The 27,258-nt window shown below is 33.2% G+C and overlaps 1 protein-coding gene and 1 pseudogene across 1 annotated transcript in view; both read left to right on the forward strand.

Annotated features, from left to right (window-relative positions):
- Positions 1-10,190, forward strand: part of LOC109094057 — a 13,360-nt pseudogene extending 3,170 nt beyond the window's left edge.
- A 14,148-nt stretch (positions 10,191-24,338) lies between these two features.
- LOC109092683 (protogenin A-like) overlaps positions 24,339-27,258 on the forward strand; it is a 29,573-nt gene continuing 26,653 nt past the window's right edge. Inside the window, 1 exon segment of the mRNA XM_042755626.1 lies at positions 24,339-24,427. Within this exon segment, the coding sequence (XP_042611560.1) occupies positions 24,339-24,427 (89 nt within the window).

Below are 27,258 nucleotides of genomic sequence, written 5' to 3' on the forward strand. Positions count from 1 at the left end.
CTATATAAAAATAATTAAATATTATAATTATAAGCAAAATAATTACATATAGTAAAATAGTTCAAAAATCAAAAATTCTTTACTAACTAATAGCAATTTCTCAGCAATATCTTTTTATATTGTAATTTTTTTTAATTAATATACATGCTTTTTTTTCTTTCTCGATTTTAATAAATTACTTTGTCTTTTTTCATATATACAGGTTTTTCAGGAACCAACCTTGACTCTTTAAAAAAAAGAAGAAAAAAATTAATAAATAAATTTATTTTGGAACTAAATAAATATATCAGATTAAATCGTTAAAATCTTCGTTTTAATCTTAATTTTTCTTTGTCTTATCATCTTGTGGTTCTCTGTTTGAGAACCGCTGGTTTAAATGGACATGAAGGATAAAGTAGCTGTGCAATGTGTTAAGTGTGTAATTCATGTAGTTTTCTGCAATCTAGACTGAATATTGCTTGTTCAGAAAGCTGTTTTTAATCAGACGTGATCCTGTCTCCAGGTCTTCTGCTGTAGAAATGTGTAGAGCAGGTCCAGATTGGGGCTCGGGTCCATCTGTCGATCACAGTTTTTTCAGTTTCCCGCATAAGGACACTGTCACACCTAGTGCTCGCTGACGGGAATGATTAACACATGACTGTGTGACCTCTGCCAAAGGTCAATGCAATCAGCAGAAGCGCTCCTAAAAACCTTGCATCAGATGTGTGTGTGTGTGTCTACGGCCGCCCGGGGGGTTTGTTGGTGTGTGAATGTGTTGTGTTTTCCTGGCTTTCTGTGCTTGATCAGCTCTTCTCAGTCAACAGCGCAGCACTCGTGAGCTCTTCAGCATGTCTCTCCCCCACAGGGCTTGGAAAACCTAATGATTTATGAAATAATTAGATCTCTCCTGTAACAGACGGCTTGATTTGAGGGACCTTGTACTCTTCTTGGGCTTTTGTGCATGACTTACTAACAATGGATTTAAATAATCTTCATAATCTTTAATTGAAATGCAATTATGATGCTGTTTAAGTAATGCACCCTTCTACATGTATATTACATTTTTAAATTGTTATGCTGCAATTTAAGTCTGGTTATATAACTGCAAATGTCCTGTGTCGGTTGTGTCACATTTATATTTCATGCAAATGCATCACGTTTAAGGAAATAAAATGAGTTGTGAAGGCCATTTAATGTTAACTTAACATTTTAAAAGATCTAATTTTCACAGCCGTTTGTACATACCCTGCAAAGCAAAAGTGATGTTTTGGAGTATTATGCTTACTGTTTTTGAAGCCTGGGATTAGTTTGCGTAGCTTTTGCAGGGGGTTTTCTCTTCTGCATACAGAGTTTCCATAAGGCCACTGGATGCACAACAAACTCTATCTTTGATTTTTACATAAAACGTCTCCCCTGAACGATCAGAAATGAGCAATGTGTTCAATGTGATCGTGAGGAAATGTTTGTCAGGTGTTTTGCAGTAGTTAATCCGCAGTCACGAACCACTTGCAGCAGAAAATGTTCACTTTGAGCCTCCTTCATTAAGTTTCTTCAAATGTTTGGCATCATTTACTGTTTTTCCCTTCTCATTACGGGACGAGGCGGGACTGATTGTAATACAGATAGGTTTGACGTACTGGGCGCTGCATTTTTTGCTTCGCTAACATGTTGCCTTGTTTCACAATGGAGGAAAGTGTGTACTGGCTGTATGTTTATGGTAGTAAACCTGCTACATTATTACTCTTGCAAACTAGGCCAGCATTCCTGCAAAATTCTGTACTTATGCTGTACTATAATATAACACAGTACTATTATGCGTGTCCAACAATTTTTACATGTCCTAACAATTTTCATATATTTATATATATAATAGAGAGAGAGAGAGAGCTTTATTTTCTTCTTTCGTTCTCTTTCTTTCTTATATCGTATTTTGTTTTATTAAAAAAGAAAATAAAGAATAAAACCTAAAATAAAAACTATAAAACTAAAATACTTTATTTTATTTTGCATTTCATTTCCACGTGTTATTTGATGTTGTCATTTATTTAACTGTTATTTTTTAATTTTAATTAGTCATTTCTGTCTCATTTAAAAAAATTGTCATTTGTAAATTGATTATATTTAATGTAATTTATTTATGGATATTATATGTGTGGAAATTATGTATCTAACTATGCCTCATGTTGGAGATAAAAAACATAAATAAAAAAAATATAATAATAATATAATATAAAATTGGCAATAGCCAAAAAAACATTGTAGGGGTCAATATAAATGTTCTTTTATGTCAAAAATCATTATTATATTAAGTAAAGATCATGTTCCATGAAGATTTTTTGTAAATTTCCTGCAATACTATATCAAAGATTCTTTTGATTAGTAATATGCATCGCTAAGAACTTCATTTGAACCCTTTACAGATGATGTCTCAAATTTAGATTTTTTTGCACCCTCAATTCCAGATTTCAACTATTTGTATCTCGCCAAAAAAATCATTGTCCGATCAATGGAAGCTTATTATTTAGCTTTCAACGATGTATAATCTCAAATTTTAAAAAAATTGACCCTTATTACGGTTTTGGTGGTCCAGGGTCACATATACAAACACCAATTTTAACATAGAATTTTAAAATTAAAAAGACTTGCAAAATACAGTTTCATAGGCATTAAAAAACTATTTAATATACAAATAAACTATGTGTCTTTATAAAACACTGTAATTATACAGTACTTTTGGGTCGTATCTAGCTTAATAACTGAGAATGGCACTAACAGAGCTTTCTCCCAAGCATGCTGTCATTTCGACAGAGTCTGTCATCCTCATCTTGGTTGGCCGGTGGTGCTTGGGGAACTGCTCTGTGGTTTGACCCGAATACAAGAAAACAACAGGAATATGTGAGGTTTATCGTACAGAGATTGAGGGAGGATCCTGTGTTTTGAGGTGTCATCACACGGCTTTATAAGCGCTTGTAAAAACATGACGACCCTTTGATAGCGAGTAAGTCATTTGAAAGGAAGTCATATATTGCATGTAGGTGGACGCGTTTTAGCACAAGGTCAATGGTTATTTACGTTCTGCCCTCAGCTACCATAAAACGAAACATCTGACAGCGGTCTGAACACTGAAGGCATTTTAGGCCTCATTTGGGTGACGTGTATTGACTAACTTGTCATTATTGTTCGGTTAAGCGTAATGACATTGTGTGTATGAAACGTGGGTAATAAAATATGTATTTAAAATGCTTCATGGAAGCCAGCCGTTGAAATAAAATAGCAGCAGCTGGAAAAGGTTTGGAGGATAAGGAAATGAATTTGTTACGAACAAACAAACTCTCTCTCTCTTTTTGCTCGCTCCCCTTTGTTTTCCCCTCTCTCTCTCTCTCTCGCAGCCTAACTTTTACCTTACTCTTATTGTGCCGCTTCGCTAGTCGAGGATCCGACCCCTGCGAAGTCTAACCGTTTATTAAAACCCTTGTTTTATATACACATGTATTTTATATCTCTGTAAACACATGAGCGCACTGTAACAGTCATCAGATTAAGCTCAGTTTCAGAACACACTGAGCTTTATCTGATTCAGGGTTAAGACAATTCACTTCTAGTGATTTGCAGTAGATGAAACGTCCTGTGTGTGATAGTGCTGTGTGTGTGTGTGTGTGTGTGTTTTATGATGGTCTGCTTTGATATGAAGCAGTGTTCATATTAAGGTGTTCTTGTAGGGGTGTGTGATATTGAAAAAAATGTTTTTGTTTTTTTGTGGGATTTTTTCAGTAATGATAATTAAATGATATTTTGTGTATTTTTATGCTTTTATGTACCTTGACTGGTTCTGTCATGGATATATAAATATGACACTAAAACACCAGTAGGTGGCGGCATGTCCCTGTTTTAAATGAGTGATTCATTGAATCATTTATTCAATGATTCGTTTAAAAACACTGATTCTTTTTAGAACTGTGGCAAGTGTAATCGTTATGAATGATTGTTGAGTGCATGACGTCGATGATTAGTTCAACAAACAATTCATTCAGGAAACTGAAACGCTGCATGTGTTACTCTTGAGAACATGCATAATGTTTCTCTGATCTGGCTTATTTTCGTTGGTGCCAAATAGAAAAAAGCAGTCATATTGTGAACTTGAAATATAACTCGCCTTCATATTAACTTCTTGGTTTTACTCTTAACGTTGTATAAAAGTATTCTTAATTTCTGTGACTGGCGCTCACGCTAACGCTATATACAGGAAGTGGCCATGCTTGCATGTGATGGATGTTTACATTTACCTTATATCATATCTTATGATATAAGACTCAAAAGCTATACAGAGATGTTTTTGCTTTCCAGAAGATTGAATATAAGGCTTTTAACATGCATTCTCATAAGTTCATCATGGCTGTTAAGGCTTTTGATCTCTCAGGATTGTGTTTGGTGTTTACATGGTTTTGAAAAGCAAAAAAACAAAGTAAAGCCAAAAAGAGGTAAGAAGAGTGATAGTTTTCAGAATCCTGCACTGGCTGTGGAGACAGATAAACACATTGAGATCGGCAACCAATATTCGGCCAATAATCGACCGATTGTTTAAAAAACAGCTGCTGATGATCAGGGCTTACCTTATGTCCTACACTTTCAAAAAGAGGATGGAAAAACATGTCAAACAGTATCTTGTGTGAAGAAAATGTTTCTTGTGTTGACTTCAGGGATGACCAAATTAAAGCAAACATAACACATTAATGCAGCGCCTCTAACGCAGGTTAGCTGTAGTTCAAGCCAGGGTTGCCAGATCCTTGGTTTTCCCTTCACCTAACATTATGTTTAAACACACTCGCTCAATAATCGCCAATAGATTTAAGCGTGGGTACTAATCTGGAGAGAAAACAAGTCTCAGTGCAAACCAGACGGATATTTCAAAGTCACCTGTTAAGATGTCGGTGGCCACCCCAAAGAATGGAACACTATGCACTCCTGTAGGAATGGACAAGTGGTGAGGAGTCCTGGATATTTTACAGCATTAGTTAGGTGTGTTTTTTGTAATCCCTTAAGAAACCTAAACAGTAGGTATCACAGATCCATCCATTCTGACTACTCGGTCTATCGTAGCGGATGAGAATAAAGTAATCGGTTTATCTCTAATTGAGACTGATGTCAGACAAGCTCAGTATAAATGTGTTTTGTTGATTTTGTATGTGTTATGTCCAGTTGTTTCTGTGACAGAATCTCTGACATGTGTGTTCTGTGTTTTCTTGATTCTCTGCAGACGAGGGACGACTTCCTCGGACAAGTGGATGTTCCTCTGCACCAGATCCCTGTGAGTGTTTCTCATCATTATATTGTGTGTGTTTTGTTGAAGCTGCTGACTTTTATTGTCATTAATGTAGGTGTTTTTGTTATGAGGGGCCGACCTTCTAAAAAATATTTTGGGTTCTTTGTTCAGAGACATTTGCAGAGCCACGGAACATGGGTCGTAAAATGACTGTGGGTTGGAGGGACCCAGTGGCGGTCATTATAGTCACTGGTGAACATTAAAACTCTTCTATTTATATGTAATACGTGTGGTGTGTGTGTGTGTGTGTGTTTGGTTGGGATGAGTGATTTCATAAAAATTAAGAAATTAAAAAATATCGAACAAAACTTACTCGTACCTTGTAGTACTATGTTCAGAAATGGTTATTTGTATTGAATCATGTTTTATTTTTGACATTTGAATGGAATTATTTTTGAGGCTGAAAATCAGCCACCCACACACACACACACAAATTATAATATAAAACAAATGGAACACACACCACACACACACACATATATATATATATATATATATCATTATAAGATATATATAGTCACCATCAATAAAATTAAATAGAATGTATTTATTTTAGACAAAAAAAGACAATACTAAATAGTAATATACTATATATATATATGTAGACAGTCCGTGTGTGTGTTTGTGTGTGTTTGTGTGCGGCACATTAATTTTATATAAATGCCAAATTACTAATAAATGCAAAATTAAATTGACTAATAGAGTAACTGGTAGTATTTATAGTAAATATAAATAATTTTTTATTTTTAAAGGCGACAATAATGCATATATATAATATAGACGGATATTTACACTGAGTTTGATTACAACAATACTGGTAATTCTTTTTTTCAGAGGCAATACCTATATGTAGATTTCTATGCATTTATTATATTTTTTATCTTTTTTATATCCACAGACAGAAAAATCCTAACACAATGACAGGCCGTGACACATTCAAGGATCTCCCCTGTTGCGACGCCGAGAAGGTCAGCCGGAGATTTTTTTTCTGCCTGGATACACTGGCTTTTTCCCCAAACTGATGGTTTTTAACATAATCCTCAACGGACGTAACTCTGTTTGTTGTTGTTGTTGTGAGAAGCCCTTTCGACCTACTATGACGTCACGTAACGGTGAACGGTTTACTTTTTCAAACATGTACATGTCAACCACTTCTGATACACTTTCAGTGGAGTTTTATGTGAAACTATGTTTTGTCTAGTAATTTTGAGGTTAATGTCTTCTGTTGATGGTTTGTTAAACACTCTTTCGCTAACAGTGCACAATCGAGGGTGAAAGGTAATCTGCGACTGAAGATTACGTACCTGCCCAAAAACAACGACACAGAGGGAAGACCAGGCGAACAGATGCGAGTCCCTGATGTAAGAGCTTGCACACAAGCGCAAGCTTTGGTGACAAACACAACATGTTCATTTTAGAATCACAGAATGTTCTTTTCTTTAAAAGAGCTAGAATGTTAAAGTTGAAGAGGCTGACATAATATATTGATTAAGTCCAGAGGCTGAAGGTTATAATGGCTGTTACTGTACATGTATCTGTATATACAGTACCAGTTCAAAAGTTTGGAAACATTACTATTTTAATGTTTTTTGAAAGAAGTTTTCTTCCGTTCATCAAGCCTTCGCATTTAGTTTGATCACAAATCATGAAATAAAAAAAATTTTATATTGTGATTATTTATTACAATGTTAAAAAAATTGTTTTTAAATTTATTCTACCTTTAAATTATCATTTATTTCTGTGATGCAAAGCTGAATTTTTTAGGATCATTATCACGCTGATCCACTTTAGAATCATTCTAATATGATGATTCATTATCAAAAGTTGGAACTTTCTGCTGCGTAATTTTTTTCAGCACATGTGATACTTTTTTAGGATACTTTGATGAATAAAAAGTACAAAAAAAAAAAAAGAAGCTATGTTTGTAAAATATAAATATTTTGTAATAACAAATACACTACTGTCAGTATTTGGGGTCAGTAATTTTTTTTTTCTTGCTTTTTTTTTTTGTTAAATAAGATAAAAATCAATACTTTTTATTCCAGCAAGGATGTGTTCAATTGATTAAAACAGTGATAGTAAGAAAATATATTTATAGAATAATATTATTAGAATTTTTTTTTTTATTATGAAGATCAAATAAATGCAGGCTTGATGAGCAGAAGAAACTTCTTTCAAAAACATAAAAAATAGTAATGGTTCCAAACTTTTGGTCTGTACTGTATATTTAATGATTTGATTATTTCCAGCAGCTTTGACTGTGTCTCATGTGGTCTGATTAGTTTATGAGAAGTACCTTTAGTGATGTCGTTTGCAGCAGCACATCCTGCAAATATTTGTGTTGGATGGAGACGCCGTGAAAACATTTTATATTCCCTTTCCATCTGCACTTTCTGTCGTGGCCTGTCCTTGAATGATAAATGCTTTGTTTCCTTAAGTAGAATTCTGCCTGATTCACAAAGCTTTCAGACATGTTCTGACCTTGCGCTGGGTTTTATTTCTGAAAAAAGTGACAGATAGACAGACTTTATTATGTCCTTAAAGAGAAAATCTGAAATTATGATTGTCAGTTGCATTTAATATTTATGGCAGCTGCATTTATTTGTATTTGATTCTGTAGTTTAATTTTAATGTAAATTAAGTTAACTAATACAAACATCACTATTACTATTGTTATATTTTTTTTTTAGTAAATCAAATATACATTTTGTACTTTTACTGAGAAACATAAAATCATGTAAAGATATTACCTTTAAGGTCAGGGTTTTTTTTTATTTATTTTATTACATCACAGGAATAAATTATTTTTTAGCACCAAATAGAAAACTATTTTAAGTTGTGGCTAATATTCTACAATATTACTGTTTTTTCTGTATTTTGATCAAATAAATTCAGGCTTGATGAGCAGAAGAAAGCTTCTTTCAAAAACATAAAAAGTAAGTAATGTTTCCCAAACTTTTTGGTCTGTACTGTATATTTGATGATTTGGATGATTTCCAGCAGCTTTGACTGTGTCTCATGTGGTCTGATTAGTTTTATGAGAAGTACCTTTTAGTGATGTCGTTTTGCAGCAGCACATCCTGCAAGAATATTTGTGTTGGATGGAGACGCCCGTGAAAACATTTTATATTCCCTTTCATCTGCTTTCTATCGTGGGCTCGTCCCTTGAGATCAGATCCGATGCTTGTTTTCATCAGCCTTGGAGATTCTGCCTGATTCCTGCGAAGCTTTCAGACGTAATTTCTGGACCTTGGCGCTGGAGTTTTTATTTCTGAAAAGAAAGTGGCAGATGGATGCCAGACATGCTGTAATCACCAGAGAAAATCCCAGGAGTACAATTTATCAGTTGCATTTAATTATTTATAGCGGCTGCATTTTATTTGTATTTGATTCTGTTGCTTTAGATTTTTAATGTAATTTAGAGTTAATCTAATACAAAACATCACTATTACTGTTATTTATATTTTTTTTTTTTTTAGTAAAATCAAATATACATTTTGTACTTTTACTGAGAAACATAAGATCATGTAGAGATGTTACCTTTAAAGGTCAGGTTTTTTATTTTTATTTTATTATTAATTTAGTTGATATGGACTCAGGTGCCTTGACATTTTATTTATTCAGCAGCTTCTTGATTTATTTTTATTTTATTTTATTTTATTTTTTATTTTATTTTATTATCCTAACTAAAAGTAAGTAAAAGCAGGGTTATTATAGTTAACTAAAAGTAAAAAAAAATATATATATATATATATATATATATATATATATATATATATATATATATATAAAATAACTTAAACTTTAGTCTACAGCAAGTCTCCCATGGAAAACATTTATTATTTTGATGCAGTTTAACCTGATGCACTAAATTAACTAAAACTTGGAACTGAAATAAAAATAATAAAAACTATATTGACATTAAAATCACTAAAGCGCACAATATATTACTAAAACTTTAACAAAAATTAAAGATGATATAAAAATAAAAACTAATTCAAACTATTAATAAAAACTCCAATAGAATCTCATTGATACTAAAATAACTATAGAGACCAATATTTAAATTGGGTCACTAAGCTACCATTCAGAACACATTAGCAAAGCCCTAGCAGTGATCTGAACATCCCTGCATGATGGCAGTGAGTTTAACACAGACTGAAAATGAGGTTTTGTTCAGGTTTTTCTTTTTTAACTAGCATTGTGCCTTATCAGGTTTCCAAACAAAAGAAACAGAGCCCTCGGCAAACTAGTGACATTTGTTTTGTGCATCAACAAATGTGTTATATTTATACACAATAACTTTAATATAGAACCAGCAGAGTCACTGTGTACTTTTCCATCTGCTGTCATTGTACGAGTGTCGTGTTGATGCTGGTGTTGGCTTCAAAAATACAGGCGTGATTTCAGACGTCCAAAACTCACTCAGAAGTGCTGCCAGCATCAGATTAAACGGAGATTAATCGTTCCTGATCGAACAGAGTTGCTCCAGAGCGGCTGTTACATGAAATTTGTGCACCTTAAAGTCACATAGTTACCAGCCACTGAACTACTTTTCATGCAAAGTCATGCAAATCTTCCGACAGAATCGCATGCAAGAAAAGTAACAGCCCTGTGTGTTAATGCTCTGCTCATTTCTGTCTCGCAGCCTGGTTGGGAGTTTTTGGAGCCTCATGAATTATGCAGTCCTCAGCATCCTCACCAGCTGCCTGCGCTGCCCCCTGGCTGGGAGGAGAGGCAGGATAACCTGGGACGAACCTACTACGTCAACCATGAGAGCAGGACCACCCAGTGGCACAGACCCACCATCCAGTAATGATCACCCACTTCAAACGAACACGCACACATTAGAAACATGCATACACAAAACCAACAACATTCACAAGACCAGTACGCAATGAAAATATTTAGCCAGATCTTTTCTTTCATCTTTGTTTGGCACATGGTATTTATTTGTTTATTTTTTTTTCTATTTTTCACTTGTTTCAAGCATTTAATATAGCTGTGGTAGCTGGCTGACAAAGGGCTAAATATAACAATACAATCATCAATTCAAATTCCGATATTCAAAACATGGGAATGCTACCCAGTGACTTGGTGTTGCTAGTGAAGCTTGACCTTCTGAATCACGAATAGCACCAAGAAAATAAGCTTTCTGACTTATGTGAACATCACTTTAATTATTTTATTAACCTGCTCTAGTACTTTTATTTTAGTTATTCCATACATCTTTCCATTCATTTCGTTTGTCCTCTGTTTGGTCTACATCTTATGGTCTTTTTTTGTTTTACTGGTTATTTTCTTCAACTATTCTTTGATAGTTGGGGTCATTTTTGGTTTTATGGTAGTAAGTTATTGTGTGCCCTCTTTATTCCTTTTTGGTTAACTTAATTTTCTGTTTTGCGTTTTTCAAATTTGATTTTTGTATTAGTTTAGATTGTTTAGTGCAGATTGTTTTGTGGTAATATATTTTAGTTTCTACTTATTTATATGTTATATATCTATTTTTTATTATGATTATATATTATCCTCTGATAGATAAAATAGGCTATATATATATAATATAATAAGGATTGTATATATATATATATATCTATAGTATAGGGTCAGTATGCAGTCTATAGTGAAAAGGGAAACCTCATATTCTATAAATTAAAAAAGAACGGTATATACAATCAGTCATATAAAAAATATCCATAGTATATCATTTAAACAAAAGGGTACAGATAGTAGACAAAGATTGCTATGTTCATAACCATAGATAGACAACAATCAATCAGAAGACTTGTTTTATCACCAGTTACTTGTACAATATAGTGTGGGTTTTATTGAGTAATAAGAGTTTATCTGTGAGGTTTTAGATCATTATTTATTGCGATATATTTTATAAAATATATTATTTGTATGATATGTCATGTACGATATGTAGATTTGGGTTTATCATTTTTTTTTTTTTGTTTTTTCAAAAAGTTTTGTTTTTGTATATTTTAATTGGGAATCTAAAAAAGTGAGGGGGTAACAATTTTTCTTATTAACCATTATATACCAATATCCTGCTAACGAGTTTTATTCTGCGTATGTATGTATTTGTTGTTAGACCTTATCAGCTTATATAGGAATTTTATCCCAGCCGTGAACGGCCTTACTATTTATACCCAAATCTGTGTGAAGTCAATCACTCCTGTCATACTCAAGACATGCCGCTGTTCTATTCCTCTTCTTCTCCCGTATTATACGTGTTGGTCAGCAGCGGCCTTCCCGTTTATCGAACCACTGCGTCATTTCTTGATTTCGTTTTGGTATTATTCTGAGCGTCTGTCGCTTGGGACTTAGTGTGTTTTTGTTGTCCTGATTTACAGTACATGTCATAACAGAGATTAGTGAACAGAGGATTTAACCACCAATATATGTCTCTTAGTGGGCTTACTCCATACGCAGATATCAAATAGTCATTATAATTTATTATATAGATAATCTTATATATCGCTAGAGACGTCACCTGATTTAGCGCATATTATATCACACACAACACTATTACTTTATTTAAACTCAAATGATAGAATACGACCCCTTTTCACATCTGTGGTGTCTGTTATGTATATTATTATAGATCATACTGGCAGAATGAGACCACAGCGCATGCATATTCTAACATTCGCACCCGAGCGGCTCGAGCACGCTGGCCAACCCCCACTCCCAGTAGTGGAGTTCACGGGTCTTCTGTTTAGGGGTAGTTATAACAGACTGCAGATCCGTGAACGACAGAACATGCTATTTGCTCCCCTTCACAGGTCAGATACTAGGTTATCCACGCACCACAACACACACACACACACCATCAGTTCTTCGTGACGTTGCTTCTCCTCTGACAAGTAGAGAATGAATTTTCTTTTATATTCCGCGAGGGAATGCCTTAGAATTGTTCAACAAAGTGAACAATAAAGACATTATATGCCTAATATAACAAAGATAGTTCTGATTTATTGATAAATGCTGTTCTTTTGAACTGTCTACAAAGAACCCTAACCATTTTTAATGTAGCACAGTTCCACTACATTATTATGCTATGCACACATATCTGTGTTTCAACATTGATAATAATCAGGAAATGTACACTAGTATTAGCGACGGTCAGGAGCAAATCGAGCAATATTATACATGATTTCTGATTAGTCATGACAACGTGGGACAGACTGAGAGTAATGATGCTGAAAATACATTATGCGCATCACAGAAACTGCGATACATTTACTTAGTAGTATATTCCACATGAGAGATATTAGCTTGTTTTAATTACTGTTTATAATAAGTTCAACTGTCTTTAGTACTGTTATTTTGATCATTATTAGTATAGATATATCGGTGAGCATTATATTACATTATAACTTAATTTATATTAGCCGTATTATACGTGATTATTGCCGATTTATATATAGTCATTATCAGATGTTTCTTAACTTAATTATTGTATATATAGGTTTGTGATCTCAAAACTTATATATTAGCTTCATGTAGAATATATTATATTGGTCAAATATAAGATTTATGACATGTATAGTTATTTTTTTTTTATAGGGGTTTTTGAAATTGTATAGTGACGCGGTGCATAATTATATATATTATTCTATATATATTATATATTATTTTCTATGTTTGTTGATTATAATATTATATTTAGTATCATATTATATATTTTTTTATATGACTATATGGCTTAATATTTTACTACTGTTATGTATCTTGATTATTAGATTTATTTTTTAGATATCTGATAAATTTATAATATTAATAATTATTTTTATTAATATTTTATGTTTATAGTAAGCATTTTTATTGGGAACAGGATATATTTCTAAGTATTTTTATTACATCTGCTTTATATATTCGATCTATATTTATATTATATTTAACATATATTAGAGGTATTATTATATTATTATGTTTATATATATTAATTTTATGTATCATAGCCTGCAGGTGGTCGATAGATATGGCTGTAGCAGTTTGTTATAAATAAATTTATTTTGATTGATATATTTATATTATTGTTCACTCCCTATTTATGTTAGGATTTTCTATATAATTCATAGATGGTATCCGTCTATCCGATATAATGAATTTATGATTTTGATAGAGGGCCATTTTATTTTTTTTTATCCAGATTTGATTATATTATCATTATTCTATATTATATTATTATGTATAAGTATAGGTGCCCCCAATTTATATTTATGATTTGATTATATGATATAATTATAACCGATAGGGCTATGTGTTTTATTTTATCGGTTACTTGTAGTGTATATTTACTGTTGTTATTTTTATTATTCTGTGTTGATTTTCCCCCTCTCTGCAATCTATAGCACGCACTTATAGTAATAGTATCTTATGATGATTTTATCAATAAATATATAATATTAATTAGTCTTGTAATAAGTATTTTTAGGTGGGAGGATTTTTTAGTCCAATTATTGTTATTTATAGTTTAGTTTATTTTTATTTGCACACAGCAGTATTGAGATGATACTAATACGCCTCTTCATCGTCACTGTACGTCTATATTATATAATATTTCTATAGAATTTATTTTCATTAGGCGTATGTAATTTAAATTATATAATATTAGTATATTATTTATTTTTAGTATATAATTTAGGCTTCACTAATCATATTAGAAAAGAAAAAAAACACAAGTTGCAATCATATATAATATTATATTTGATGTGTATTATATATATTATTTATAAGCGTATTATAATTCTATTTTATACAATAATTACCAATTTGCATACACAGTTATTTACATTATTAACTAAATAATTTATTATTCTGGTTAGAATTAGTAATATATTGGATGCTAGTAGAATATAGATTGTATTAATTTATAGATATGCCACAATGTTTGCCATCTTATCATACAGTAAAGGTGATTAGTTGAGCTATATTTTATATTTTAGGAGGGGTTATTATATTATTCGGGACATTTATATTATTATTTTTTTAGATTTTTTAATATTAGAAGATAAGATTATTATATATAATTTTATATAGTATATTTATATATTTTTATTATTATATATATCTTTATAATACTATTATATTTATAATTTTTTATATGTTTGTAGTATGGTATATTTTTATTATTATATGTTTTTATAGTCATTTCATCTCATATCACTAGATTTTATAATTATAGAAGTAATTATTATTATTATATATAATAATAAAATATTTTTTTTTATATTGCATCTAGATTGTATATATCTATAAGAGTTTATATTTATATTTGTATGTATTTAATATTAAGATATTATTATATATATTTTATATATTAGATATATTTAATTAGATAATTACTATTATTTTATCTTTATTATATATATTAATACTATTTTTGTTTATTCATATTTATTAAGTATCTATATATATATTTTAGTGTCATTTTAGTATTTTATAACTTTTATTATTTTTATAAATTTATATGTAATTTATAATATGTTATTTATTATTATACTATTACTATCTATATATGTATAGTTTTTTGTAGATTATAATATATTATTATTATAGATTAGTTCAGTATCATTTATTAGTATTATTATTATTATGATCAATTATTTTTATTTTTACTGTTACTGATTACTATCTTTATATATAATTATATTATTATATAGTATTGTTCATTATACGTAGTATATTGTAGGAAGTTATAGATTAATATCATTATACAGTCAATTAGTATTCTTACTATGTTTATTATAACTCATGGAGCTCACATTTGTATAATTATATTTATTAGGAGTAATTATTTTCCTATCTATATTAGTTTATGTATACTCGTCACGGCCTGTTTGATACTATAGACTAATATTATAATGATTTATATATACCAGGGGGGGGGGGGTAGCCGCATAGTTTCTCAGACTGATCTTTGTTAAAAGAAACGCCCTGACACAACTTTGACTGTATATATATGTTATCTCATATTGCCCGCCTCTGAGGCAGCATTCACAGCTGGATCAGTCATTTTATTGATCAGAATTAGTCGTCTATTTATACACGTCGCCAGATATAATAATTAGACTAGCCTTTTAATATATGCTCTATTATAGATAGTTGTTCCGCCGAGCACACAAGGAACTCGCTCACGTTACCGAGCTGCCGCGATATACGGATGCCGTCCGATGGGATGCTCGCAGCGCGCAAAACGGGGACTCACGCCTTATTATCATTAATCGCACAACCACATAAGCCCACCACATGGTAAGACAGACATGACACTGGTTCTGGTAATAGTATATGGGATAAGAATTTTACATATCAGTAGTTTGTTTTTGTCGTTTCCTGTGCGTTGTTTGATTCACCATTGTTCACTGTCTAAATTATGTACTTCCTGATGTTTGGCCATCCCTGTATTCCTGTATTTACATTTAGGACGACCCCCGGCTGGATAGGTTCCTGTATTATAAATGAGAGAGGCGATGAATAATACCCTTTCCCCACTTTACCTCGGCCCTGCCTTTTAGATTTAGATGAATGTGCATACTCATATGTGATATTATGTGCTTAATTTTATATAATTTTTATATGATGTTGTTCAGGGACAGGTTAACAAAATATTTTGTGGGGATGTTGGTGTGTGTGTGGTGTGTGTAGATAGATTGTGGGTGTGGTGTGTTTGTTGTATCTCCTACATATATGGTTATTTTATAGTGCGATACAAAGTATTTGACGGCAGAATCATATTATACATCGATCACAGTATAAGTTAGCTTACATTTTGAGCATAAAACTATGCCAATCCCAAAAACCCTCGGATTCTGTTAACAGATTACAAATCTTTTTTTTTTTTTTATTTATATTAAATGGAGTATTGTATAGAAACATAATTATAAAGGTTACATGAATTTATTAATTATGTATTTCAACTATTAAATACCGTTTAATGTATATTATTATGTATAATTTAAAAACAAAATTGTATATTATGTTATTAGTAATTTGGTAAATTACTTATTAACCCATTTTTAATAATTGGTTCTATTTTTTTTTTTTAAATTACTAGTTAATTTTTTATAAATAATAATGGTTTGTTTCCTTTTTTATATTGTAAAATTTACCTTTAATATAACTTTCATATATACTTTTTGTTTTTTACAAAAATTATTTGTATATGTATTAACCATTGGAAATTTCAAAATCGTGTTATTTTACACTGGATTTTATTTATACCATTTTTCACACTTTTTTATTACAAATTTTATTTTTATATTATTTTTTATTTATTCATTCATGTATATCGTTTTATTCTTATTGTATTTGTATGCTTTAACAGGTTTTAGTCAGTTATTTGATTTATAACCTTGTGTGTTTTTTTATACCCACTTTTTTCTTTTATTTTCTTTGCGTTTTGTTTTGCTTTCTTACGATACAGAAAACCACACAGTGGGGAAGATCCAATGGCTTCCAGATGTCAGCCCGTTCACTAGCGTCCAGTAAGTGGTGGTTTCTAGTTTCTGTAAAGCGTCCTGACTGAGAACATTCATGGACATTCGAGAGAGCTGCTGAAACGCCAATGATCTTGCCAATCTTGTTCGCTCTAAAAGAGTTCTGAGCCTGAAACCCTGTACATTTCTTCCCGTTGTTTCACCTGTAAGGGGTCCTGTGTGTGTCACGAGGGGAGAGGGAGGTTATATTTGTCCCAGGATGAGGTGTAATGTCTCTGTTCGGGTTCAGGAGCGCTCAGCTTCTCTAATAGCTATGGGCAAATTGATTAGACACAAACTGATTGTGTTAGTCTGCAATATTATTGTCAGGCCAAAGTGCCAATTACTCCAGAAATAAACTAAATAAACATAAGTAGAGTAAAAGATAACTTCCGGCAAAAAAAGCAAAGAAACAAGGTAACGTCACTGTCCTTCTCATTTGAAAGAAAGTCATAAATAAAAAAATTGGCCTTGTTTTAAAATGAATAGAAAAAATATTTGTTTTTATAGGAAATTTTTTTTATTTTTCTTGTTTTGTTTTTTTTATTTTGGGGTTTTGATTTTCTTTTTTTTTTTTTTTTTTGTTTTTTCTTTTTATGTTTTTTTTTTCTTTTTTTTTGTAAGTAAAAATTAGTTTTTTTTTTTTCTTGTTTTCTTTTTGAGGATTTTTTCCTTGGGGGGGGGGGGGGGGGGTTTTTTTTTTTTTATTTTTGTTTTTTTTTTTGTTTAGTTTTTTTTTGTTTTTTTTTCATTTGTATTTTTTTTTTTTTTTTTATTTTTTTTTTATTTTTTTTACGATTTTTTTTATTTGTTATTTATTTTTTGTGTTTTTTTGGGGTCCGAAAGGAGAGTTTTTTGGTTCCTGTCGCCATTAGATCCCACCCATCATCCGTCCACAATAATTCAGGGTTTTTATGGACGAGCACAATCGTGATGAAGCCGAAGGGGGGTTGGTTAGAGTCACACAGTTATCACAATAATAATAATTAGTATGTGTTAGTAAATTATTTAAAAACCTTTCCCATATAAATTGTCTACCAAGCTTGTTTGTACAACACCACAGTTTGCCAAAGACAATGTTGATTTTTCTTATCAGTTGATGACATCATAATAATAACAAAATATTTTATTTACAGTCAAACTTTTTATACTGTCACACCACAACAGTTATCAGAATTCAGTAATTATTAAGATCTAAAAGATCTAGTACAAGCTGAATTTTCTATAAATTAGTGAATTAGATTTAATTGTAAATAGTTTATTAAATACCTTCAGAACATCTGAAAAAAAAAAAAGTTTTTAAGGTAAGATTGGTTGCACAAATATTTTATTTTGAGCTACGTGTTAATTAAAAAAAAATGTTGGGGAAAGTAACCTATTTTTTATTGCTTATAGAGCTACATTTAATTGTGTAAAAATTCACTGATACATTCAATTTAGTTAAAGTTAGTCAACTAAATTTGTTTATATAAATATAAAAATGCTAAAATATAAATTCCTGATTTAGCAACCATCATGCACATACCTTAAAGGCATTGCATTGTTTTTGTTTTCATAATCTGTCCATGTAACATTCAAAACTTTTCCAGTAATCAGCTTCAATGGAATTACAGTATTTTTTTTTAGAAGTAATAAAGCTCATGAATTACCTTTTTTGATCAAAATACAGACAGTAATAATTGTGCCATTATTACAACTTGATTTTCTATATTGAATATACTTTAAAGAGCAACATGAAATCCGCCTTCAGTTGTCAAAACATGACCTATCACATGACATTTATGCTCTGTTTATTATGAAACATTCCTGGTCTTATTTAGCTTAAAAAGGTTTCATCAATGCACATTATTTTTAAGAATCACGTTTTATCATTTAACATTGTTTATTGATTTTATTTTAAAAAAAATTACTGGACCCCAAATCTGTCATGAAACATAATTTTTTTTTTTTTTTTTTTTTTATTTTTTTTTTTTTTTTTTTTACTTTTTTTCTTGCCTCACAACAAATATAAGCAGCAGACTGTTTTCCAACTTTGATAATGAATCATCATATTAGTACTGAGTTCTAAAGGATCTGTGATAATGAATCCTAAAAAATTCAGCTTTGCATCCACAGCAGTAAATGCCTAATCTTAAATTATAATCAATGTTAAAACAATTATTTTAAATTGTAAAATATACCACAATATGGTACATTTTTTTCTGTTTGTTTGTGGATCAATAAATGCAGGCTTGATGAGCAGACAGAAAACTTCTTTCAAAACATTAAAATAGTAAGGGTTTACCAAGTTTGGTTCTGTACTGTATTGAACTAATCATATACTCACATAACAGGTTTGATCGCGGTCAGTCCTATTGTTAATCAGAACTCTTTTTCTACGCCCCTCCAGGCCGCATCCCGAACGCTTGAGCTGAACGTGAGGCTAACGCTGCTCCTGGAGGATCATACACCGGCGCATATCTGTCCGCAAACGCTCGGATCATGCGTGAAGGCCCGCCTCTTGGGTTGAGTTTGAGTGTGAGAAGGGGGCTGGACTTCAGGGGGCGTGGCCATGGGGATGGTCATTCCCGAGCGTCCAGAGGAAGTGTTCAACCCGTGAGGGTATGGGCTGTCAGATTATGTCGCCCAATGGAGGGTGAATCCCGCTTGTTATATCCAACAAATGAGTCAGACCGGCCCTGTCAGGCACACTCTTGAGTGTTGTAAACGATAAGACAACCAAAAAGGTGAATTTTAAAACAAGCGAAACACATAAAGAACGTTTGCAGTGGTATAACCAGGGCACCCTGCATAGGGGAAACAGATCAAACCCCACGTCAGAGAGGTGCTTGGCAATGAAGGACCACCTGTCCTATTCCATGTTCATCCTACCGGGGTGGCGGGGATGGACCGCTTATGGAACACGCCGGAAGCTGTTGGATGGTGAGCAACCTGTCGACCGCAATATAAACCGACCGCCAAATCATATTCGGTCGGATGATCCGAATTGCATCAATGACTCTGGAAACATTGTAAGATTCCAAATGGATTGCAGTGAACTTGGAATGCTGATTCTGTGAAAGTTGACGAATCCCGCACAACGACCTGGTCTTCAAGGATTCCCGGCTCTTTTTAACAAGAGGACTGTCTGCACGAAGCCAATCCACTATTAAGTGCGGATATTGAGTCTTGGCGAGGTGTATGGGCACAAGATGCAACCAACCAGCAGCCGCTTTCTAAATGCAACTGCTGTGTCTGTTTTTTCGAGAGAACAGCACATGAAAGAATTTACCGTCCACTCCACTACCTCTAAACACTATTACTACGTCTGCAGTAGAATGTTGTTGTCATCCATCATTTCGTAGTTTATATTTGCCCAGGTCAAAAAAGATCCACATCAATCTGACATAAATGCACAATGTGCCAGAAGTAAGCCAGAAGGGCTGTTTACATTTATAAAACAATCAGGTTTTATCAGCTTTTATTAATTGTGCCAAATGGTCATAACGTAATACAGCACTAACTACAATATTGGCAGCCTTTAATTAAATGGCAATGAGAGATCGCTGTAGCAGCTCAAGTTTCATCCATCATATCTTTCTCTCTTTTTTACTACTGTAGTAGTACCAAATAATCCTCAAAGGTGTATTATAATATATATTGAAGCTTACCTGAATGTCCCATCCTTTCTTCAGAAAGTCCAGACGCGGTGCAGAAGACAAGGAGTAAGGCTGGAACATGTCTCTGAATCTAATCATGTTCACCTCAGAATAACTTTCAGAAGTCAGTGTCCATAAAGCTCATCAGCCAGCTAGCCAGATAATCTAGCAATAGACGCATTTTGGTTAACATATGAGTTATATGCATGTCATAGTCACTTAACCTGTTTGTCGCATGACAAAGAAATGCAAAGAGCCAAAATAAAAATTCAACACGCTATATATTTGCATGACAAATTTTTTTTGTAAGCAGACTGGATGGTGTGACAACATTTCTATGAGCATGTGATTAGGATGCCCACTTCATCAGCCCCAGTAGCCAAGTGATTGACTGATATGATTATGGTTCCAGATATTGGCACAGATCCTGGAGTGATACATACATCCTTGGGTGGACTGTGATCCATTAGTTTCTCCATCAAAAAAAAGTTGAAAAGACGTTTGGAAAAGATCCCATGTCTCGAGGACATCTACAAGATGGGATAGAAAATTCTGATAACAGAGAATAAGATATACCATCCTATCACATTATTACTGAAATGTTAAAGTGTTAACATGCCCTGAATGAACAAAATAAAATGAATAAAACAACGTTACCTATGGCACTAAAAAAACCATTTGCGTGCTTGATTTTGTTCTTATAGTGTTTTTGTTATTTTTTTTTTTGCCTGGATCCCTGTATGTGTGTGTGTGTGTGCACGTACATTATTAGGTATAAAACTATGCTTATTAAGTTGTTGCTGTTATCCCTATAAATGATGATCCTCTATATGCTTGTAGCAGATCAGAAGATCCCTAGGAAAAGGGAGGTGGGTGATCCGAGAAATGGGGGTGAAAGGGGGGGGGAGGGAGGTGAAAAGTAAGAGGGGAGATGCGACCCCGTGGGGGGCAGCGACACAGCAGGGGGGGTAGGGGGGGGGTGGGAAAAGGGGGGGGGAAGGGTGGGAAGGAAGGGGGGGGGGAGTGAAAAAAAAAAAAAAAAAAAAAAAAAAAAGGGGGGGGGAAGGGGGCGGGAACAAACTAGAGAGAAAAGAAAAAACAGGGTGGCAAAACTATGTTAAGTCCTGAAAATCTAACATTTTTTCATTTCATTTCATATTTTTTACCTTGATGTAACATAATATTCTATTAGGTATTTATTCGCTTTTGTAGTATGCATTGAAACGGTTTTATATGTTTTTGAATTTGGGTTTATCCAGCTCATATATGTAATCGGTTCATGGCAACGGGCCACTGTTTACAACACAAGTTCTAACATACCAAAAAATAAAAAATTGATACGTTATAAAAAATTATATATTATATTATATATATAGCAGAAGATATATATACATAATATATATATATACATCTATATAGTCTACATATCATAATGATTAATTTTCTTTTTTTTTTTTTTTGTGTGAAATTTGGTCGTTATTAGAGTATACAGATGTGTACGTATTTTATCTGTCCAATTCCAAAAACAAAAGTCAAGCTTCTACTGTAATACGTAGAAGTATGACATCTTATTAACAGTAGTGAGGAGTGTGCTGTTAAACACCAATGATGTGCTTAATGTCCCGTGGAGCTCTTAGGTTTAGTATCACACACTGTTTTGTGGTCAACAATGGTCTGCAGGATTGCCCAGTACTTCAACTCCCCGCGACTGACTGATCTTGGAGAACCGACCCCACAGATCTGGACTCCCTCAGGTTTACCGTCGCACTGTTATTTTGGCTGTAGCAGGTGATCTAGTTCGCACCAAAAGTAGGTCGCCCATCCACCAGTCTGAGACTTCTGAAAGCATACGGCAGCTGTTTCTCCAGTCACTAAAAACATTTTCGGTTAAACTATTCTTTAAAAAAGACTCATCTGTGTAGGTCAATATATTCTGACGTCCATCCCATTCCTCCCACAGATGCACCAGCGTGATCTGTCCAAAGGAGGAGTCTGAATATTTGTGATCAAGAACCGCCAACAAAAAGTTTATAGTCAGGATGTTTGTACCACCATCTAGTGGGCACACAGACCAACCAGAGCGAGACACAACTGACATACGGGACAGGCTTCAAGATGTCCAACTGGTCCTGTGTTGTTTCTCTTTGCAGTCTGTGTGTTGCAGTGGAGGTTTGTAAATCGGATCCTAGAGCAATGACGGCCTGTCAGGGAGGTAACAGCCTCTTCGTTCGGAATTGGGGACGGTCGGGGGGGCGGTTTTTCTTTGGGTCCTGCCGCCCATACGCCGCCCGCGCACAGCAGTTTACTGACTTTGTGGTTTTCAAATCTCGTGCGGGGTTTTCTACGAGCGATTCCTTCAGCCCTGATCAAGATCTTATGATAGAAAACGAGTCGTGAGGTTGGAGACACGTCTTTGATGGTGCGTAGCTTGTGAACTTCATGTGACAGGCTTCTCGAACCTCTACCGTGTCTGTGTTCCTCAGCTGCTGATGTTTTGTGCGTAGGAGACGTGACGTCAACGACGTGAGATAAAACACCAAATATCAAATAGCCTACGCTCCAAATCCACCACCGCCATCATCTGGTTCTGGAAGGTCAGATGTAATTGTATTTTGTTTGGTTTTGTTATTATTATTAAACTGTCAGCATCACATAAACGTTTGTACTTTTGCAAGTCCTGGGTGATTAATGTAATTTTTTATTTTCATAAATGTAATTTTAATATACATTTATTTGGCTTTGAGCTGAAAACAAAAATGTCTTGTTTTGCTCTTTGTTTTAATCTTTTTGTTTGGTATAAATTGCAGCATGGGGTCCTTTTCGTATACAGCAAGTACACTTTTCAAACCCTCACTTAAATGTCTTAGTAACTTGTTCAGTTAGTTTGCTATACAGTGCACTAAAACCCCACAATATTTGCACTGTTAGTTTCAAATAAATGTGTTATTTATTTTATTCTATATACTTTTATGTGATAGTTTATTTTATATAGGGGTAGGTATATATAGATATATTATAGTATATATAAAGATATATTACTATATATTATAAGATGTTTTTTTTTTTTTTTTTTTATTATTATTATATAGTTTTTATATATCTAAATTTTCACCCCCCCCCCGACTCTAATTAATTTTGTGTTATTTATAAGACAGTGTTTATTTTCTTTTTCATCATCTACTATTTATTTATTTTTATTGTTTTGTCAAGTTTGTTTTTCTTTATCTTTTAATTTGTGTTTTTTCACTTGGATTGTTAAGGATTGAAGGAAATCTCACTGTTAGAATACATTAAAAAAAACAAAGAGTGCCATAAATGCATAATTTGTTTCAAAAGTCTTCGAACTAATTGTGGTGATAAATAATCATAATCATTAATAACCAGGACTCACAGTTATGTATGTAAATCAGTATATAAATTTTATGTTATATGCATTAACTATCATTTTTAATTGCTTTTTTGCCCCCCCTCCTTGAATTTATATTTGATATGCAGAGGATAGCCACTGTCAAAGACATACCTAAAAAAAAACAAGTGTCATAAAGGCATGATGTTTATGACGCCTGTGAGCACATATAGTAATAATCACGAAAGAACACAATATAGGATTGAAGGCAAACAAAATAATTGTGATTCTGACTTTTGGCCATAAATCCGCATTAACCGTGGCTTTTTATCAAGTGTTTTTGTTGTGCATAGCATTACCTAACCCCCGCCGCTTAAAACCATGGTAAAACCACTAGTAACACACAGGCTTTAAAAACACTTTAAATAAGATGACACTGAACGTGCATTCTTATTGCAACCAACCTTGCATCTTGAGAATCCCTGATTGCTCCGAATGTAATCGATGTTGACGTAGAGCGTGCTCGGTGTTTGGTGGTAATTTCCCCCCCCAAAGACGGTGTTGCTGCGATGGATGCAGAAAAGTCGAATCCGTCTGCTGCAGTTTTTGACGGAACCACCCCGCGGTACCGATGCATCGCTTCCGTCGGAGCTCTACGGTAAGCCCCTCCCCCCTCATTATATATTTAACTGTTTGTGGTGGCCTCTCTTTCTTCATTTAGATTTGGCGTTTTTCAGTTTGTTTCGGTCAGTTGCAGTGCTGGCGTATTCTCAATGATTTATCAGTGAGCCAACGGGCCCAGCACATACATTCACACAAAATAACAACATGCACAGCACCAACAAAATAAGGGAATACAACAAAAAAGCGCGAACGACAAACATGCACAACGAGCGGCACACCTAAGATCTAAGAAGAAGTCCTGTGACAGACTAAGGTGTGGTTGTTGGTGTTGTGTAAACAAAACTCCAACAAAATCAATCTCAATCAGAAAAATCTGTCTCATTCCTGCGTGCTTGCTACCATCAGTTTACAAACCGAAAAAATTGGCTCGTACCCCTGTACGAGGAATTCGGTAGCTCCGTGAGCAGCTGCAACATGGGCCAACGAAAACCGCAACAACAAGAAGTCACCGTTGATGTAGTGGCAAACTTGGGGGGGGGCAAAACCGGCTGGCACAAACTAATCACAACATGGACAGCGGATAAAGCCATGTGCTACCGACCAGATCACAAGACATCACTGGGCGCGACGACAGTGGGCACATACAAAATGCGGCTCTGCGTGAAAACGATGAGTCGGGCTGCGAGACGATCCTGGCGAACACGAGGCGTTATAAAAATCACAAATCTGTATGTTAAACGATGTTTACAAAATAAGGTTTTGTAATGGTACTCCTGCCATACAGCTTGTATGTTTTCTATCGTACTAGATCTCTAAACATCTAATGCATTTGAGGCATAATTAAGGAATTGTATATTTTCTACTATGAGCTTTTTCAGTCACGCATTATGGATGTGCACTGTGTTGGGGCTGATGAGATATTCCGTTCCCAAAAATGGCACAAAATGATACCATTATTTTGTTTTGGCGACTCTGTTCAGATAATGTCCGGTTCTGAAAATAAAAAAAAGAATCTTTTGTTTGTTGGTTTCGAACGTATCTCGGGGCATCATTAGGTTGTACAGATCATGCGCTTACCTCAATAAATCACTTTTTATCTTTCTTTCTCACTTTTGACTTTGTTTTAACGGTTGTTTTTTTGTTTCACTTTTGAAAACGCATATGTTTATTAAAAATCATGATTTGAATTGGTACATCTTGTTGAAGGTTGAAGCACTATTTCATAATACAAACAAAAAATTTCGAGTCGTACTATTATAAGAGTAGGATACAGTTTTTCCATCAAGCTGTAATTGTGACAATCATTGCTTTATATCATTTACTGAAATGTTTACAGCAATAAATATTGCCTTAAAGTAAGCGAGAATTTTGTCTCGCACAGACGTATCGGACTGGTTAAATAACTTTGCCTTCGTGTTTGTAATGTAAAAACGTATTTGATCATCTGTTGTGCACAATGAGCAACTTTTAATGAAGAAACCAACTGCATTCTACAAACAGTTTGTTGGGGTCACAGATTTAGGAAGGTAGAGATTTCAGAAAAACCGGGTTTTTCTAATCCGAGGTTTTTATGATGCTAAATTTGTCTTTCATTTTAATGTAAATTCGTGCTGACTTTAATTGTCACGCTGATCTTTATTGCCTTACAGTGTTTTTGGACAAATTAATAAAATGAACACGACCTCCTCCGATATGATGTCTTGATTGGGATTTATGTGTGTCTTTCGTCGCAGTACCACACACATACAAGTCTTCAATTTTTATTAGTAAAGGCAGGAGTTGGTACATCAAGCTTATTGGTTGGTGGCAACCAGATCAACTGTGAAATAAACAGGAAAAACGTGTCCCAAAAAAATGTGCAGAGAGAGCAGACGACTGGAGGTGAATGTAGCAAAGCACGGAAAAAACCCGGACACTGACTTTTTCTTTGAAAGATACATAATTTAATACTTTACTATTATGACGGAATGGGGGGTATTGATATGACTTTAGTTTATTCATACTATATGTGATAGAGTGGTTTCATATATATATTCTTTATTTTATACAAATGAATCTTTTTATTTATTATTACTGACTGACCAGTATTATAGGATCGGCTGTAATTGACTCAATAGTTTATATAGGTAATACAATAAGTATCATTTATCTACAATAGAACAGGTTTATTTGTTTAGATTATTCATACTAAAAATGAAATTTGTATCTATTTATTAATTATAACAAATGGTGGGGGGGTAATTGAGTAACATTTGGTTTATAATGTGTTTTGTTTCATATTTTATATTTATACAAATTTTAGTCAATAACAGGTTATTTTTTATGTGTATTTATAAAATAAAAAATTCGATATATTTATAATGCATAATTATTTTAAATAATTTATATTCGTGGATATTTATAGTTTATACAAATGGTATTTAATATTTTTATATTAATCTTAGTTGAATTATTATTATTATTATTATGAGGTGCTTATTATTAGTAATTATTATTATTATTATTATTATTATTGTATATAGTATTGAATATTATTTGTATATTTGATTTTTGTAAATATATACATACAGAACCGGAAAGCGTCACATGGGCGGCTTTCCTTTCGGCCAAACAGGGTTCGCCAATTTCGATGTAAAACTTTAAGGACGCTTGTGGTGTTTGGTATAATACTGTTTTGAGCTAATAATGTAATTTAAACCTGTATATACTTTTTTGTTGGTGTTGTTATTGTGTTAGTTGTGAGGGGTATTGTGGTGGGGGGGACTGACAGTACCTTAACTTTGCCGCAATGGAATGGCAGAGTTAAAAACAACAAGCAATAGTTCAGATGAATATATATATTCGCGAATAGGGTCTGTTTAAGAG

This window comes from Cyprinus carpio, unplaced genomic scaffold (assembly GCF_018340385.1).
Source record: "Cyprinus carpio isolate SPL01 unplaced genomic scaffold, ASM1834038v1 S000006731, whole genome shotgun sequence".
Lineage (NCBI taxonomy): Eukaryota > Metazoa > Chordata > Actinopteri > Cypriniformes > Cyprinidae > Cyprinus > Cyprinus carpio.